Below are 16567 nucleotides of genomic sequence, written 5' to 3'. Positions count from 1 at the left end.
GCAAGAGTAAGGATCGTCAAAATAACGAGGTCTCGTCATTACTGCTGTTGTTAATGCGTTTACAGACTTTCTGGAAGGTGGAGAACTGTATGACCTTCTCAACCAGCGAGAGAAGTTTGCCGAGGAGGCCGTGAAGTTCTACACGGCGGAGATCGTCCTCGGCATCGAATACCTGCACAAGGTAGGCGCACGGACGCACTGCAGCCCTCGTCAATGAAGTGCTTAACAAATAGATGATTTGTTTGTTTCTACGTTCAGATGGACCGTTTCTACTTCGGGTTGGAAATGTCCGCGCTAGACTACAACAACTAGGTGAACGAACATTAGTCCAGAGACAGGACACAATTGACGGGTAGAGCATTTCGTTGACGAAAAACAAATGTAGTTATCTCTTTGCACAAAGTTAAATTTCCACCAGTAAGCAGGTAGGGTAAATTGCATGTAATACATCAGTTGAAGGAGGCAGGAACCAGAGTGACACTGCGCAGCCTGTTGGAGTCGGCCATGATGTTACTCGAAAGGCCACTGTGCCACTAACAAAGTAAACAGAAACACGTGGGATTGACAGCTGAGGGAAGACATTATGCAGCAACAGTAGTTAGAACGGTCGAAAAAATCCACACTTTTTTTGTTTATATGTTACAGGAATGGTAATGATAATAACAGGGCGCACTATCACAGTCACTGACCTAAAGCACAATACGCTCTTCATCAAACAGAAAGACGTGATTTTGACCAATGACGAGTGGAAGATAGTGGTAAACATTGATTTGGCAATCTACGAGGAACTATTAACCAGGTTGAAAGACGACTTGCACCAGACGCATATAACCAGTACCAATTTTGCACCTATTCAGGAACTAAAACAAATAGAAAAGTTGCTAAATGAATTGGAAAATGAAATAAATTCGTTTAGAGGAATTTTGCCCCGTTTGGATAAGAGACGAGCATTACTGAATGTTGCAGGTTCATTTTCTAAAATATTATTTCGCACCGCAACGACAGCTGACTTAGAAAGTTTGCATAATACAGTACAAGAATTACATGAAAGAGAAGAAAATATGGTACACTCAGTAAAGAATCAGCTGACTTATCTGAAAACTTTAGATGCTTCAGTACAATTTAACACTAAAGCCGTAGAAATATTGTCGGGAAAAATGAAACCAGTCATGTTAGACTCGCAGAAGTGGAAGGATAAGACAGATGTTACTATCCGTTGGCTAAATTCCACTTTTCATAAACAAACCAGTGTGTATACGTATATACGCCAGCTTGAATTTGAAATTTTACAATTACAAATGCAAATTCGTGAAATTTTGGATGGAGTGGAAAGTTCCTTTGATGGAAAATTATCTTTAAATCTGATCCCACCTGAGGTATTAATGAGAATTTTGAAAAATGTAACATTTTTTCTTCCAGACGGATACAGCTTGTTTGCAGGGTCACATAAGAATAATATGTACCTTTATTACGAATATTCAAAAGTAGCAGTTGTGGCTAGTCACCATAACTTGAGGCTAATTATTTCTGTTCCTTTAAAGACTTTAAAGTGAGAAGCTACAAGTTAGAAGCCAGCTACTGAAACAGGAGGACAGCATAGATACCTGTAATCAGAAGTACTGGGTGTATAAGAAATATATGCACCTAATGGACTGTATTAGAAAGAAATTACCTGTATGTAAATTCAGAAAATATGGTAAGAACACCAAAGTTTTGTAAAGAAGGAAAGAGCATCATAACAATGAACTGTAGAATTAAGAGTTTGTTGTAAATAACTAAAAAAAATGGAGTAAAATTGTAGAGAATTTAATTATGTCAAGGAAAGTGAGGACACTTTCCATTTTAAAAATGGGGAAATTGTAGTGAATTATTTTTAGTTAACATATTGTAAATTAGGAATGTAGAGATTTGAACTTACTTAGAATTAAGTATAGTAGACATTTGCATGTAGGAACGTGTTGATGTCATTTCCTGGCATAGAGTTAAGCAGCAAGGCTAGTTCACCTTACTCTCAGGGGATGAGAAAAAAAACATTAAACGGAAATGCAGACGTAGCCATTAGGCAGTCAGCAGAAGTATGGAAAAAACGCTAACGGAAAAGTTGACAAAGGAAGTTGAAGAGAGATCGCGGTCAGAAGGGCCGAAACTTCGAAGATAGCAGGAGGTCACGAAAGTAATTATGAGCAAGGTGCAGCTGTTCGGGCTACTTTTAATAGGTAAGCGCTGAGGCGATAAATCCAAGTATAGTACGGGTGGATTAATAAATATTCAAAATTACGTAACCAGAGTGTACTAAGGATAAAATGAACTAGCCTGAATTAAAAAGGTAATGTTTTAAACCAAATGTGAAATTTATGTAGTACAGTGTTAGAAATAAATGTGATAGTCTAAGGGAACCAGCTGTAGCCTCATGGACGAATTATCATATCAGCTGAGTAAGTTTAAGCTGACATACAGCGTCCTTGTGAACTTGCCGTGCTCCATTCCAAGCCACACTACCACATTAGGAAGACTAAACCCAAACAAATCTATCCAAAGTAGAACGTTACAGTACATAAACTTTTATCATACTTGAGAATATAATATAAATTACAAGTGTATGGTAAGCAGACTGATGGTAACTAAGTGAGATAGAGAAAGGACCAATTCAGATGGTAGTTAATTAGAAAGTCTGTGGTTCACACAGCTCACAAAGTATTGTCAGGGTAGTGAATTGAAGGATACCAAAGCGTTTATTACTAGTTGTTTTGTGTCTCAGAATGCTGCCAGTTACGTAAAATGTTGTTCCTACTGAGAGGCTAAATGTGCATGTTCCTTTTGTAACACACATATCTACATGGCTCCTGAGATGATCAACGGCAAAGGACATACCATGGTACATTTCTTCTACAGTGACAATCGGACAATAATGATTTCATTGTTTAAAGTAACTAAACCAACAACGTGATTAATCTCCACAATAAAAGGAAATGTTGAAGTGAAGTGCTCGCACATCTATTCTACAAGGCGTTTACTCCGCAACCAGCATTCAAATCGATACTATTAATATTAATGTCTGCATTTTATCCTACAGAACATCAATTGGGCTTATACATAAAGTTGTTTCAGTGCTATATCAGCAGCCTCATAGTTACAACAGTCAGAGTGAACCTGAATAACTGCACATTTCAAAAATTTAATTTCTGTCGTCGTCGTTGCCACCGTTCAGTAGTGAATTTGTTCAAACCACTTTTCATACACTACTTGTATGAAACTAAAATTTCTGAAAATTATGAAATATATGAAGATGTATAAAGAACATAAACTTTTCACTTTAACAGATTTCAAGGCCTTCAAAATAAAGGACATTTCAAAAGTTTCGAGGTTTTACCATATGGAATCCTAACCTAGAATGCACGGCATTACTAAGAGTCGTGTACCGAGAATGCACAGGATAGCTCTAAGCAAAGATCTGACTAAAGATGATCATGTAATTATAATGGGAGGACCAGGAAATAGCCCTGACAGGGACCTAAATTACAAGAATGAAAACGATATGGACAACATTGCCAGGAACAGCTTACGTACTAATGTTGGTTTTGTTGGCCTTCTTGAGCGCCATGACAAGCCTCATATTGCAAATGCGAGACTTGAGCGTGCGCTTTTGAATGCGGACAGATCGCACATTGGATTAACTGATGCGTCATCTGTGAATAGGTATGACCACACTAGACAAGGATTGCACCTGATTTCAAGGGGTAATAAGCTTGTGCAACTAACTGCCAACGAGATTAGGTGCAAACCAAATACTGGTAAGATTCCTGTAATCACTGGCGTAAGACCTAGGCCTTTTTAAGGTTAAAGCCCAAATGTATCAATAAATACCCGAAAGACATCCAAATCACTGTAGATATGACAGTTCTAAATTTAGATCAGTCAAAATAAAAAGTTCATGGTATATATAAGATTTGAGACTTCGCCCACACAACAGATCCGCGGTCCTAAGGCCCGATGCACACGAGCACACGTCATCGCTGCGAGCACGCCGAAAAACTCTCACCAGTACTAGATTGGAGTCGTGTGCGGAAGGGCGGTTGCACCAAATGGCGCATAAACGTGGGGCACGAATGGAGAAGCCGATGTCGTACCCTCAAGGTTAAAGTGAATCACCTGGAGTAATACATCGCCCGAGGCACGTGGGGGAGTAGGCAACCCGCAACGCAGAACTTCGAGGAGAATTCGCCACCGGAAAGCCTGGATCCAGATCGTGTACGATTGGAGGAGAACGAGGCTCGAACTGCGGACGTCGAGAAGCGTGGCGACGCCGCATCGACCATTTACTTGGACGTCCTCACAGACGGGACACCGAGGCTACGGCAAGGTTTGAGACCTGCTATATCTGAGTTCTGCTGCAAAAGGTTAGTAGCAAATTCCTTTAAAATGGCGAGCCGTTCCCTCCGAAGCAAAAGACAGGCTGATTGCGGCGAGATGAGTGAAAGTGAAAGTGTAGGCTTGCGGTGCGCCCAACCCTTTCTTTACACAAATTTGTCTGAGTATTTCGGAGAGAAGGACGAGACGACGCATTCTATTGAGAATATAGGCGCCCAAAAGGAATGCGGAACCCCCTCAGAAGTGACTGTAATTCCTAGTACAGCCAGTCCCAGTAGGAACATGGAACAAACGATCAGTCTGGGCCCACCGGCAGAATTATTGAGCATGATATGGCAGGCCATACAGAAAAACGAATAAAGTACGTTAGAAAGTGAAAGAAGGATAGAGGAACGTTTAAACAATCTGCGAGAAGACCTCATTAAAAATACAGAGCAGTTATCAAAACAGTTCAGGTCCGAAATAGATAGGCTGAGCCAGCAGGTTTTTACAAAGATGAGAGATGAAACCAGTAAGTTAAAAGAGTCTGTGTCTATCCTGCGGCAAGATACTCGGCAACAAATTGAGAGAGTGGACGAGAAATTAGTTGACGTAAGCAAGGGTATGAATGAAAGATTAACAAATGTAACAGAGAGCGTGAATGAGAATGTGAGTGAGAGGTTAACATCACATATGTCGGAGGTAGAAAGTAACACTAGGGACATGGTCGTTAGAGAACTTTCAAGTTTTAAAGAAAGAGTTACTGAGGAGAACCTAAATTTCATGCAAGGGAGAGTGGATATAGTTACTAGAAACAACGATGCGAAATTAGGTGAAATATCGTCCCGACTTGAGAAGCTTCAAGAAAGATTAGATACAGCTAGTTGTAATCGAAATACTGGTCAGTCAGCTGTTAGAGAACCTATGGAACAAGGTGATTCGAGCAGGAGTTCAGTTCAGAGATCGTCTTCTACCCCTGTAGTGAATTTTGAAACCCGACAAGAGAGTGAGAGAATGATGGATGAATTCGATAGTGGGTTAAGCAACCATTGTAGCGGTAGTGACCATGTGCCTATAGTGTCAGTCAATATTCGCAACGCTGACGGTCAGGCGCACAGACCGCGTGAACTTGCCGAGCTAACCCATCCTCAATGCCCCAACCACGGTTTGAACGACATTGTGTTGCCAAAATTTTTCGATTGTCATAGACAGAACGTTGTGCAATTCTTGCAAGAGCTGGATGATTACTATCGTTTGAAGTCCGTCCCAGAATCATTGAAGTTACCAATCGCGGTAAAGGCGATTAGTGATCCGTATTCTAAGCAGTGGTTCACCGCAGTGTACGAGGACTTGACGGGATATGACAACTTTAAGAGAGCTTTTACGGAGTTGCTGTGGAGCCCTCAGATCCAATCACAAGCCTGTAGTCAGTTGTATCAAGACCGTCTTGAAATATTCCGTGCTAGCGGCCGATCTATCACCGAGGTTGTCAGAATTGGATTTGGTCGATGCAATAGCAGGGCATTTTCCGCCATATGTTCAGAGGGCACTTTTGTCAGCAGGGGTGCGAACAGTTCAAGACGCATTTGCCTTCCTAAAAAAGCTGGAGACAATGGTGCAAGCAGATACAGACAGGGGAAGGTCAAACCCGGGCTTGTCCCCGCAGGCGCCTAACCAGAACCAGTCACGGAACTACCGCCAAAACAAGAACAAATTCCAACGCAACAACCATTACGTAAGAAACGTGCGTTACCAAGCGAACCCACATCGCGAAAGGAACGGGGCGTACCAGCCTAATTAGGCGCCACGGGGACCGTACGTATATGCCAGACGGAGACGCTGGCCCGAGTTCGCGCACAACCAGTCGGGATGAACCACACCCGAATCAACTAAACCCACGAGCGCCCACTTTCGACCACGGGGCGGGGCAGAGGCATGACCATGATCAGAACAACGATCGCAGGACGATGCAGAGGGCCGGACATTATCCAATTATGAGGGTAGGAACCCAGGTCCGACACTGAGTCCGAGGCTAGGAGATGAGAATTTGAGAGAGCCTGACGTTAATCACGCAAGTGAAAAATTCAATTAGGAATTTGTAGGAGACGCCGATAACGTCACTGTATATTACATTAATGAGGGAAATCTTCAGGGTTGCTCTCGCGTGAAGATACAGATAGGAAGTAGAGAATTATAGTTGTTCTAATTGACAGCGGAGCAGAAGTTAGCGTGATGTCTGAAGACCTGTTTAACTCTTTGACGGAGAGTGGTTTAACGTTCCTATTTATTCCAGTAGCAAATTGTGTGTTGTCATCCGCATGGCAATCAAAATCAAAAAGAATCAGAAAACAAGCTTGGATTGAATTCGGATTAGGGCGTGACCTATGTGAGCTGAACTTCATGATAGCACCACAGTTGACGACAGATGCCATATTGGGGGCTAATTTTTTGGTTGAGTACCAGGTCATAATGGTTTTTGCTAACAGAAGTTTTTCAACGAAGAAATGAGGTATTGTAACCAGACACGAATTCTTTTTCAATGCGATGGCAGGGGGAGGACGAGAAAGTAGGTCGGTATCGAACCCGGATAACTTAGCAGATTTTCCGCAGCCGCTGCAAACGTTAGATCAAGACCGATCTCGACTAGGCTTGGGTGTTAAAGGCACTGACCTTCGAGATCCTGATATTCCCTGAGATTCGGAGACTCTTGCTTACCGACAAAACCTGCACCAATTATCCTTCCGCATACCCAAATTAATATCTCGAGCTGCAACCGCACGCTACTGGGTTTGATCCTGTAGCAACCAAAGTAAGAACAGTTGTCTGCGGAACGGCGGTTGCATTGTATGTGCAACATTTGGTGTCGAAACCCGGGAAATCGCTGTGTGACGATAGAAGACGTCGCAGGTGAAGAATAAACAAACATCACGTTGGTAGCTTCACGTCGCAGCGGCAACTTCAGCGGCTCCCAAGAAAATTATCCTCACGCCACGCCACGGAAGCCACTGCGAGACGCCATCATAACGCACAGATACGTTTCTTCGACTCATTATATTAACATCCGCACAACTTTAAACTAACTGCATGTTAAAACTACTCTACAATTCATTATTCATGTTCTTAAGATTACTGGGTTCGAGTACTGCGGGTTCCAACTTTTTCGTTGGCTTCATCTATAGACATTCGGCAGGACTCCTTGGACGAGGGATCGGCCCGTCGCAAGGCCTCTACCTGTACACAGGACAGCACAATACAGAAACACGCGGACAAACATCCATGGCTTGAGTGGGATTCAAACCCACGGTCCCAGCGACCAAGCGGCACAAGGCCCACGCCTCAGACCGCGCGGACACTGCTGACCCCATTTTCAATTGAAAGGTTATAGTACAGTGTGCGCTCCAAACAATTTTAATGAAGACCAGAGACCAGGAAATTTCCGAGGTCGCGGTCGAGGTAGGGGTGGATTTAATCCATCAGCGCCCGCACCAGCACCCGTTGAAACTCCACTAGCAGCTCAACCTGATCAACCAGCTACCCAGCAATCCACCAACGCTGGGAGAAGAGAGAATGTTAAAAATACATTCAAACATAAGGAAGGAACGCCTGATTTAAAACCAAAGGCGCAGTCTACCCAGTCATCGGCAGAAAAGAATGATCCGCTGATAAAGTCTGTTGCTCGTCCCTGGAATATCAGGATTCGTAGAAAGAATTGGCTTCCGGCAGTTCGAATTAGATTATTCACAGTATTTAGACCTTCTGAGGACATCTTATGATGAGCAAATTACATTCGACCGGAGTCTAAAGAAATACTCGACATTCGGACAGTTTCAGTATTATAGCATAATCATGCTCTGGAGACGTCTCCTTTACATCTTAGCTGCTCGTGGTTTTTGTGTCATTGAACATAAGAAAATTGAGGCAAAGCTCTTCGGAGAAATGCCCATACCTGGAGACAAAGATTTGTAAATTGTAGGAATTAGTGACTTGGTCGACGCTAATTCCAGAACATTTGAATTACTTTTGCAGGTCCTGCCAAACCAAGAGTTTGCGTCTCAGGGAGCGCAAGGTAGCTTCGGGATAGTGGATGAGGTTTTCTATGAGATGCTTCCAGCCCCACTGATACCATTGTGCAAATTGCTAGCAGATTTACAGTATATTGCTGCTTTGCGAGATCCAGTGGTAGTACAACATCCAGATTGGTTACAAAGAGATTGGAACCTCCCTGCAGGACTGGCACGACCAGCGCCAGCTCAAATGCCAACAGCCAACCTACTAGGATGGTCACCGAGGGAGAGGATGACCGAAGACGCACTTCAAGGTGCGATGTCCACACTAGATATATATATATATATATATATATATATATATATATATATATATATATTGTGACGTGTCGTCATAAGTCCCGAAGTCTAGCGCTAGAGGTTAAGGGCCGCTTGACTACCCTCCCTGGCGAGGGAACGAGGACTGTATTGTCAGCGTTATCCCCAAGTGGCTCGTATTTTGTTCTTCTCGCGCACACAAATCTGGGCGCGTGCATAACCAAAACTAACCATTGCGCAATATACCAGAGAGCGAGGTAGTTGGAAGCCTGGCTTGGAGACGAATGCATGGCTTTTCAAGCTAACCTCTGACAACACATTAAACATGAATGTGACTCAGAGTAAAACCGCTATATAAACAGGAATTTATTTGGAGCGGACCAAATGGACAATTTATATTGTCGAAGATAACGTACATTTAAAAGCGTGTCTAGTCCTTTCATAACTAGGCCCCCTACATTAAAATTGTAGTTTATATCTTAACTGCGTCATGTTTGTGTTTAATCAATATAATTAATTAATCTACAGCCCCATAATATCGGACGTACAACGCATCACTTACAACCCGATATAAACATCCAAGCATTAAAAGGAAGAAAATCAAAACAGTCAAACGTATCAATATACGCGGAGCAGGATGTACAACAGCTTTTAAAACAGTTTTTAAATTGATTGACCTGATGATGGTGTAATACACCGAAACATGTCGTCAAATGTGAAATGTATCAAGATCTAATTCTAAAAAATGTTGTAATTTTATGTAATTTTAAGTAAATTTTAACAACATTTTAAGTTTGTGTATGGACGGTGAATGAATTATTATATAAAATTGTAGTATTGTACTTTATTTGAATGAACAAAACAAACAAGTAATAATGGTGATGGTTCTCATAAGTATTTTGCTGTAATACTGCAGTTCCAAAAATCTGCCAATAGCTGTTATAACTATGTATTTATATTTGTATTATAAACAAGTATTGTATTTGTGCTATGATCTGTTCTACATCCTTGGCTTAGGCCTATGAAGGATCTATGGAATGTAAATATATTCTATTCTACTCAGAACACAAAAAAATATTTTTAACTTTTAAGAGCATATAAATAATGAAAACTGTAAATTTCGAATTTATACAAGTTTTATGTATCTTGAAAGGGGCCAAGTCGTCGAAAAGTTTCACAAATATATATATTCTGAATAAATTTAAATTCTTTACTCTACTAAATTTTTCAAAATATTCAAAAATTTTAAACTAACAGCTTTGAATTTTTGAAAATATTTCATGGTGTTTTATGTTTGAGTTTTGTTGTGCTGGGTGAACATTAGTCAGGTACTGCCACATAGGTCAGTGACAGGTTGGTATATGTGACGACAGGTTATATAAATGACTACGATACATTTGACAGTTTTCAATACTTTCAAGTATCACTGACATCGAATGGTCAAGTCTTGGCTGGTTTACCGAGTGGCTTAGACATGCGGCGATAGGATTCGACTAGTTTCTACAGATTTCCGCATGTTTACATAGTAGCGCGCGTGCGTACATCAATGACCACCTCACTATTTTGATCAAGCACACCTCGTTAATACTAAATCGAGCAAACATTTAGAAAATGTTTTCACAGCAATCACCCATCGCATAATATCAGTACAACATTTCATTAAAATTATTACACAAATTATTCAAATAACACTAACATGACCATCCACTACAACGAGCTAGTCGAAAGCAGTAGTACTACAACTCACGACTTTGCGCACGCGTGTCGTCGGTATAAAACCGTGCAGAAACGTGATATCACAGTAATCACCCGTGGCAAAACGTCAATACAAAATGTTATGAAAATTGTTACACAAATTGTTTATAGAAAAATGTCCGTCCGCTATGATGCGCATGTCGCAAGCAGTACTCTGAGAAACATTATTATTACATACGCAGGAAATTTTAATGTGAAATTTAAAATAATCACTTACCTTCGAATAGTTTCATAGAGGCGCATGCACACAGTATGCCCAGGTTGAGTGCATAGCCATTCTTTTAATTTGTTGCCACAAATCAACTTATAAAATTAAAAAGCAAGTATCGCTATATCAATATTTACTTCTTTTCATGAAATAGCTGAATAAGATTATTCGTTAAGCAATGCCTAATACCATGGCATCAGAGTCATAATAGCTGTGCTGCATTACAGTGCATGACAGCTGTATTCATGCTTCAGTAAAACTTAAATGGCGACTGTTATTATAACAAAAAACAGAAGACATGCATATAGCACAATCACAGACACAATGGACATATTAAAAATAGTTCACAACAAGACACAGAGACACTATTGAAAAATACCACATACAACAAACATTCAAACAAAATATTTGCTTAAATGACAATAATATTTATCTTAATAACCCTATCTTCAATTCCCTTCAAACACTTAACTCCACCCCCAACAACCTATTTTCACTTACCCCACCTACAAACAACCACGATCAATAGCAAACCTATTCAGTTCCAACACATTACTTCTAGACGGACCTCCTCCACTCTTCATATCTGGTATGTTTTTAAATTAAAATTTCTCAATATATTATTTTGTTTTCTATCTTTAATATTTATTTAGTCTTTATAATATTATTATTTAATTTACAGACCGATTATAAAAAACCACTACAAACATTTCACCCACGCAAGATCACACTATACGCGACATACATTTACGAAACAACGATGAATGTGATAACAAAGTACAATTGATCTAGAAGAGGATAACTTTCTGATATTTAATGGACATCTGACGAAGGATTGCATTTAGAATATTACATTTGAATTTATATCAATTATACACCTGAAGATGGTTCATTGAAAACCGAAACATGTCGTGAAAAAGATGATGCTCTAATTGTAAATCGAACATTTCGATAGAAAGAGCATCATTTTAATATATTTTAAATATTAAATGTTAATTGTAGTAATAATATTTTAATGTTTAATAAAATATTTTATTGTGATTAGACGGTTAAAATTAAACAATTATAATCATCACAATATGACGCAACATTATCATCTCAGAAGAAAACCCGTTAATAGCAACAGAAGACCGCACATCGGCGATATACAAGAGGCAGATAATATTTAATGTGATAAGACGAATGTTTCGATTAAGTTATATTACGTTATCGCGTAGGAAAACGTCATGCTTTTGGCTTCGTGACACAAGCGTAAAATTTGGCGTCACACTACGGAGCGTCATGTGAAATTAATTTATTCTACTGTTAATGCACGTATTAAAACGACTTGCTTGGGTATTATGTGGCTGTAACTTGACGTTAACCATACTCAGGTGACGTGTTTTCACAATTAGAAAAGAATTTATAACAGCTGTTATTCATAAATCAGGTCACTGCACAGAATAATGAATTACTTGAAAGGGCTTACATTGACAGCGAAAAAGACTGGTTCTATGAAAATGCAAGTTGCTTTCATAAATCAGCCATTCCACCATCACCACGTATTATGTATTAATATGAAGAAACACACGTATTAAACACTACAGCTCTGAGCACAACCAACCGTGTTTGTCGATGGTTTCAATGTTCACTGATTATTCCGGTCCACACTGCATGAATGAAGTATATTCTATTAAAATGAAACACTTGCAGCCAGCAAACACAAGGAAGCGACAACACACTGCGCCATACTACATACAAACTAAATTCTACGTCACATGACCTGAAGCATCTTCACTAAGACACGGTCGCAAACTTAACGAACACAAAATCTATCACATGAATCATAATCTGCATTCCTAGGATCACAGACGCTTTACTGAAATTAGCACGTCATGTGGTTGCAAACATTCTAGTCACAGATATATAAAATATGAAACAGGATATACATAGCGCCACTCTACTCACAATCCCTGAACATTCAGAATATACTTAAATTTCATTTCCTTAAATATCTCAAAATTTCAAATATCTAAAAAGAATTAAATGCTGAAAATGTTTTTAAAATTTGAAAAGTGATCATGATTTTCGAAAAATTTGATATTCTGAAAAAACTGAAAATTTCTGAATCAACAATTTCACTAACATTCATAATTTTTAAAATATTTAAAACCTGAAAATCCTCATGAGCTCTGAATCTCTTTAGTTTTAAAAATGTTTCATTTCTGATGTTTTAGCTGTGGTTGGGTGGAGTATCATCATTTAGGGTAAGATTACATGAAACTGCTATGGCACCATGTTTCAGTTTTGACAGGTTTACTAGGGTTTGCTCACATTTCAAGATATAGACATGCTTGGTCATGAGAGCACAGGATTTCACATGTTTTGACAAGTTTCCACTGGTCAGGGTTTGTTTACATAGTAATGTGTGCTACAACAATGACCACCACACCATCACACCTCATGATTTTCAGCAAGCATTTCATTGGTACTATGGAGAATTAATTTTAGTTATGATGAAAAATTAAGAATATAAAGATTTTAAGTAGCATAGAATTAAGTATAGCAGTTATTAGAATTGTGATAAATTGTATGAATGTGCAAATGTCATTTCCCGGCATTGAGGAAAACAGCAGAGACTAGCTCACATTTCACTAAGGGGAATACAAAAAACAATTAGCAGAAATGCGGACATGACCATTAAGCAATCAGCATAAAAATTGGAAAGGTCAACGAAAAAAGTTCAGGAGAGAACTGGGAAACACCACGGTCAGAAACGCTGAAACTGTCAAGAAGTTAAGAGATCATTAAAGCCACGGGCAATGGGACACTGATCAGGCTATTGATTGCAGGTAAGCACTGAGGCAATGGCTCCAAGTCAAATAAGGGCACTTCAGTAAATCTTTCAAAATTTGCGTAACCCAACCTTTGTCGAGTAGAAAGTGAACTAACCTAAATTATGAATCAAGTGTTCATTACTGATGGAACTGATACGTGAAGTACCTAGACACAGAAATAAATGGTGTAGTCTTAGGGAACAATCTGTAGCTTTCTTGAAGGAATTCCATTACCGCTGAATAAGTTTAAGCTGACGACAACATCCTCATTGATTTGCCTTCTCCATTCCAAGCCACATTACCAACACTAGTAGGACCAACCATCTCCACAAAATATACCCCATTACAGTACTAATGTGTGCAGGAATTTAGAAAATGTTTTTACAGCAATCACTTATGGCAGAATGTCAGTACAAAATTTCATGAGAATTATTACACAAACACTGGAAGAATGTCCATCCACTATGATGCAGCAGGTCAACAGAGACATGTTCAGTCATCCAGAGCAGGCCTACCTGTCAAGAACAGTGGGAGCACAAATGCTTCCAGACTGCACCGCAGGAAATAACAGACTTGGAAGAGATAACCCAAAATTAATAAGAATTCTCAAACAACTTATTTCCTAAAAATATCACTTACTTTGCATTACTCGTTACTGCTGAATCTCTCCCGTTTCTAAGACACTGTGCACAGTCCATGACCAATCTGAAGTCAATGTTATTCCATCACCAACTCTGTAATGAAAATGTTAAAGGACAGGCGATAATACAGTATTCCTTATATTACAGGAAGAGAGAGGTAATTAATAACAACTGTTTCAGAAACAAAATGAGTGAATGAGTCATGAGAATTTACTTGTTTATGGTTCACTTAACAATACGTCAGTAGCTCAGATTATACAATGTGAAATGATGGCACTACTCTGGTGTTGTATCCCGAGCTGGGATAGATTGGCAGGGAGAGCGGATCCCTTGGGAGGCAGTTCGGGTGATCGAAGTACTGCAAGCTGGAGGTTAACTTGAAAATTTATTACAAATAAATGTGGTACAAGTTGTTGAGAAACCCAGGAGTCGAGAAATGTTGATCTGCCTAAGCACGGGCAGTGCCGACTTCTAACACGAGTCGAGTTCTTTCCAGCGTGGAGACGACCTAGACTCAAGTTCAGAGAGTAAATAAGGGTGGTCGGTCGTCTTGGTTTTATACAAGTTTCATGATGCCGACTTTCTAAATATGGTTACAAAATAATAGATTTTGTAAAGCTTGCTTCATCTCGGTACTCTGCCACCGCATATAGGAACTCTGGCTTGTTTACTGTGTGTCCCATCACTATTAGTTGACCAAGAGGGATGATTTGGAAATCCAGTGGAAACATCCTGCTTTCCCTTAGTGAAGATAACTTGTTTGTAGCTTATGTTGAAATAGGATTGGGAGAGTACGGATTACAAATAGTTACAATTTCAGCTTAGTTCCTAAAGATATAGGATATACACCCTTTAATATATATATTAATGTATTCTCTATAATTAAGCCATATACAACACTGGCATATGTCTGGAGGTACTGAATAAAGCAGGAGTGATAACCACTTGGCAACAACATTCCGACTATAGCCAAACTTGTGGAATGGAGGTGCTGTTTTCCACAATCTCAAACTATTAGGATTCATGGCCCTTCCACACTGTACTATAATACTAATATTTAAACAATGCCACTTACCTCTTGCTACAATCCACATAAAAGTACTGTGTTTCTAGTTGACATCACGAAGTGCCCTCACTGCATCAATTTCAAATCTGAAACAATAATGTAGAGACCACTTGAGTACTAGTTAATGGCAATTATTGTCAATGTGATCATCAACATCTTCCAGAGATAAAGTAAGCCCTATACAACCTTCATGAAGTTTACATTGTTCTCTTAATTATGGCTTATTATTGTTAGTTAATGACCTCTGTGCACTTACAGAATCTTTTCATAAATAGTATTATGATAATGAATGAGGGAAACAGCATTTCTTTTAATGTCTTCAAACATACAACATTCTATATATGTACTGTTTCAAGTAATATTGAACAAGTAGGATTTGAGGTTTTCACAACAGTGAGTCTGCAGATGGCTGGCTTCTGGATTGCTGTGCCTGCCTTGTAGTCTGGTAGAAGTTTACCAACGTTTCAGAGGTCCATCACCAGGGCGATGAGTCACAAGGACCTCTGAAACGCTGCTAAACTGCTAGCACACTACATGGTGCAACAACTTAAAAGACAGCCATCTTCAATATTAAACAATTCCTATTGTGTTCAAAGAGTGCCACTGAGAGCTACACACCCACATTACATGCCCCTTTTGACCTTCAAGTTCTTCATAAACATGATAATTAGTGGCTCAGAATTTTAAAATAGTCAAAGGAATGTTAATATTAAAATTCAAACACATAAATTAATAGAAGTTTCAAACATTAAACAACTTTACAGTAAAACATGAAACTTGGTGGATTCTAATTTTACGTATACAAGTATGCAATCCAAAGAATACAATTCAGCTCTGATTCCATATCACCTGACATGGGTATGCATTTATTTCAATGCTTTTATGTTACTAAAAGTATGGTTTCTACTTTAATATTTTTATTTTAAGAAAGACAAGATGCAAGAATCTGTTAATAGGATGCTTTATACAACATAAATTATGTACCAAAAATTATATAATTTGATGAAGGCACCAAAGGTTCAAACACAGCTATTTAAATAACTTGCTACAGTCACAAATCACTTCCTTTATGAAACACTAATACGTCTACCAGTCAATTGAAGTTTCCTCACCATTCAAAATGCGCTGCATTGCTTTTAGGATTACCAGGATCAAGCAAAACCTTCAAATACAGTGAAAATTCTGAAAAGCAGACAGATGAACTATTGTACAAATGTCTGCTATCTTCTTTCTCCATGTACCTCTCAGGACCTTAGGTCATTAACGCTCAACATTACATAGTAAAGTTGTGAGGAGATCCAGAGATGAACTGTGCATTTTAACAAAACATTTGCATACAGGACTATGGAAAACCATGAAATGTTCTCAGTGACTCCCCAGTTTTCAATGACTTTGTTTCATTTGTTGTATTT

The 16567-nt window shown here is 39.2% G+C and overlaps 1 protein-coding gene and 1 long non-coding RNA gene across 4 annotated transcripts in view; one reads left to right on the top strand and one right to left on the bottom strand.

Annotated features, from left to right (window-relative positions):
- The window catches only part of LOC110832533 (uncharacterized), a 97935-nt gene that overhangs the window by 75372 nt on the left and 5996 nt on the right, over positions 1–16567 (bottom strand). For all 3 annotated transcript variants that reach the window (XR_015535393.1, XR_015535394.1, XR_015535395.1), the window contains exons 2-3: positions 15165–15241; positions 14088–14182 (exon numbers count right to left, since the gene is read on the bottom strand). This is a non-coding gene — a long non-coding RNA (uncharacterized LOC110832533). The remainder of the gene's footprint in view (positions 1–14087; positions 14183–15164; positions 15242–16567) is intronic.
- On the top strand, positions 3875–11673 carry LOC147873746 (uncharacterized). The gene is made up of 2 exons (XM_087349897.1): positions 3875–8665; positions 11315–11673. The coding sequence occupies exon 1, from the start codon at positions 4864–4866 to the stop codon at positions 6019–6021; it is 1158 nt and encodes a 385-aa protein (XP_087206023.1). The 5' UTR covers positions 3875–4863; the 3' UTR covers positions 6022–8665; positions 11315–11673.

The sequence above is a fragment of the Zootermopsis nevadensis genome, unplaced genomic scaffold, assembly GCF_977971745.1.
Source record: "Zootermopsis nevadensis isolate Lab colony 2312 unplaced genomic scaffold, Znev_1.0 Znev_ptg000016l, whole genome shotgun sequence".
NCBI lineage: Eukaryota > Metazoa > Arthropoda > Insecta > Blattodea > Termopsidae > Zootermopsis > Zootermopsis nevadensis.
The sequence above is the reverse complement of the archived record's forward strand: the minus strand, read 5'-3'. Positions and strand labels throughout refer to the sequence as shown.